This window comes from Lactuca virosa, chromosome 9, assembly GCF_052849685.1.
Source record: "Lactuca virosa cultivar CGN04683 chromosome 9, Lactuca_virosa_CGN04683_v6, whole genome shotgun sequence".
NCBI lineage: Eukaryota > Viridiplantae > Streptophyta > Magnoliopsida > Asterales > Asteraceae > Lactuca > Lactuca virosa.
This window is the reverse complement of record NC_136434.1, coordinates 306,609,790-306,611,857: the sequence shown is the minus strand read 5'-3', so window position 1 is coordinate 306,611,857 and position 2,068 is coordinate 306,609,790. Positions and strand designations below refer to the sequence as shown.

At 38.4% G+C, this 2,068-nt stretch overlaps 1 protein-coding gene across 1 annotated transcript; it reads left to right on the top strand.

The window, feature by feature from the left end:
- The first annotated feature begins 207 nt into the window (after nucleotides 1-207).
- On the top strand, nucleotides 208-1,618 carry LOC145140693 (uncharacterized). Its single transcript, XM_079074098.1, has 2 exons — nucleotides 208-318; nucleotides 923-1,618. Exons 1-2 carry the CDS (start codon nucleotides 208-210, stop codon nucleotides 1,616-1,618), a joined length of 807 nt encoding a protein of 268 aa, XP_078930224.1.
- The last annotated feature ends 450 nt before the right edge of the window (nucleotides 1,619-2,068 follow it).

Genomic DNA, 2,068 nt, shown 5'->3' with positions numbered 1-2,068 from the left:
TTCCATAAAGTTGTCAAAGGAAAGATTAACAGAAACAAAGTTGAAACCATTATGGATAATGATGGCAAATGGAAAGAAGGCGATGAAGCTTTTAAGCAGCTTGTGAAGTATTTCAATGACCTTTTGGGTGTTGATCGCAATGTCAGGCCCATTATCAGTCCTAAAGATCTTTTTGAGAACAAGTTGACTCATGTTTAAGCTTTAAATATGGTCAAAGAGATAACATGTGATGAAATTAAAGCTGCGTTATTTGATATTGATGAAGACAAAGCTCTAGGGTCCGATGGATACACGTCTAAGTTTTTTAAGGGTGCTTGGGTTATAGTGGGAGATGATTTTTGTAAAGCCGTGAAAGAATTTTTTTGAAAGAAAAAAATTCTTAACGAGATCAATGCTACTGCCATAGCTCTTGTTCGTAAAGTGTAGTCCCCGGGTTGGAGACTATAGACCTATTGCCTGTTGCAATGTGGTATATAAGTGTATTAGTAAGATCATTATGAAGTGGATTCGTGATTTTCTTGGGTTTTTGTCTCGGATAATCAATCTGCTTTTATACCAGGCCGGTCCATTCTTGATAATATTCTCTTGTCTCAAGAGCTGGTGTGTGGATATCACATCAATAGAGGGTATGCTCGTTCCTAAACTCTAAATCCCTAACCCGTAAACCCCTAAACCCCTGAACCTTGAACCCTGAACCCTGAACCCTAAACCCTGAAATCTAAACCCTAAACCCTAAACCCTGAACCATGAACCATGAACTTTAAACCCTGAACCCTGAACCATGAACCCTGAAACCTGAACCCTGAACCCTGAACCCTGAACCCTGAACCCTAAACCCTAAACCCTACAACCCTAAACCCTAAAATCCTAAAACCCTAAACCCTAAACCCTTAAGTTTTTCAATGATATCACTGTTTTGGAGGATTTTCTTCCTACGGTTGATAAATATTGGAGTACTCCTGTGGAAGGTTTTGACATGTTTCCGCTATGTCAAAAGTTGAAAATTCTGTACAAACCGCTTCGGAAGCTTCTAAATGATCAAGCTAGTTATGCAGAAAAAGTGCAAAAATGTAGAGAAGAATTGGATAAAGTGCAAATTGAGCTGGATAATGATCCTTATAATGGAGATTTACGTTCTGAAGAAGGATTTTATCTACAAGCTTTCCTTAATGCCAGTATTGAAGAAGAAAAGATTTTAAAACAAAGAGCTAAAGTGCAGTGGTTGAAGGAAGGAGACTGTAAGTCTGCCTATTTGCATAAAGTTGTCAAAGGAAAGATTAACAGAAACAAAGTTGAAACCATTATGGATAATGATGGCAAATGGAAAGAAGGTGATGAAGCTTTTAAGCAGATTATGAAATATTTCAATGACTTTTTGGGTGTTGATCGCAATGTCAGGCCCATTATCAGTCCTAAAGATCTTTTTGAGAACAAGTTGACTCATGTTCAAGCTTTAAATATGGTCAAAGAGATAACATGTGATGAAATTAAAGCTGCGTTATTTGATATTGATGAAGACAAAGCTCTAGGGTCCGATGGATACACGTCTAAGTTTTTTAAGGGTGCTTGGGTTATAGTGGGAGATGATTTTTGTAATGCTGTGAAAGAATTTTTTTGAAAGAAAAAAATTCTTAAGGAGATCAATGCTACTGCCATAGCTCTTGTTCCTAAAGTGTAGTCCCCGGGTTGGAGACTATAGACCTATTGCCTGTTGCAATGTGGTATATAAGTGTATTAGTAAGATCATTATGAAGTGGATTCGTGATTTTCTTGGGTTTTTAGTCTCGGATAATCAATCTGCTTTTATACCAGGCCGGTCCATTCTTGATAATATTCTCTTGTCTCAAGAGCTGGTGTGTGGATATCACATCAATAGAGGGTATGCTCGTTCCTAAACTCTAAATCCCTAACCCGTAAACCCCTGAACCTTGAACCCTGAACCCTGAACCCTAAACCCTGAAATCTAAACCCTAAACCCTAAACCCTGAACCATGAACCATGAACTTTAAACCCTGAACCCTGAACCATGAACCCTGAAACCTGAACCCTGAACCCTGAACCCTGAACC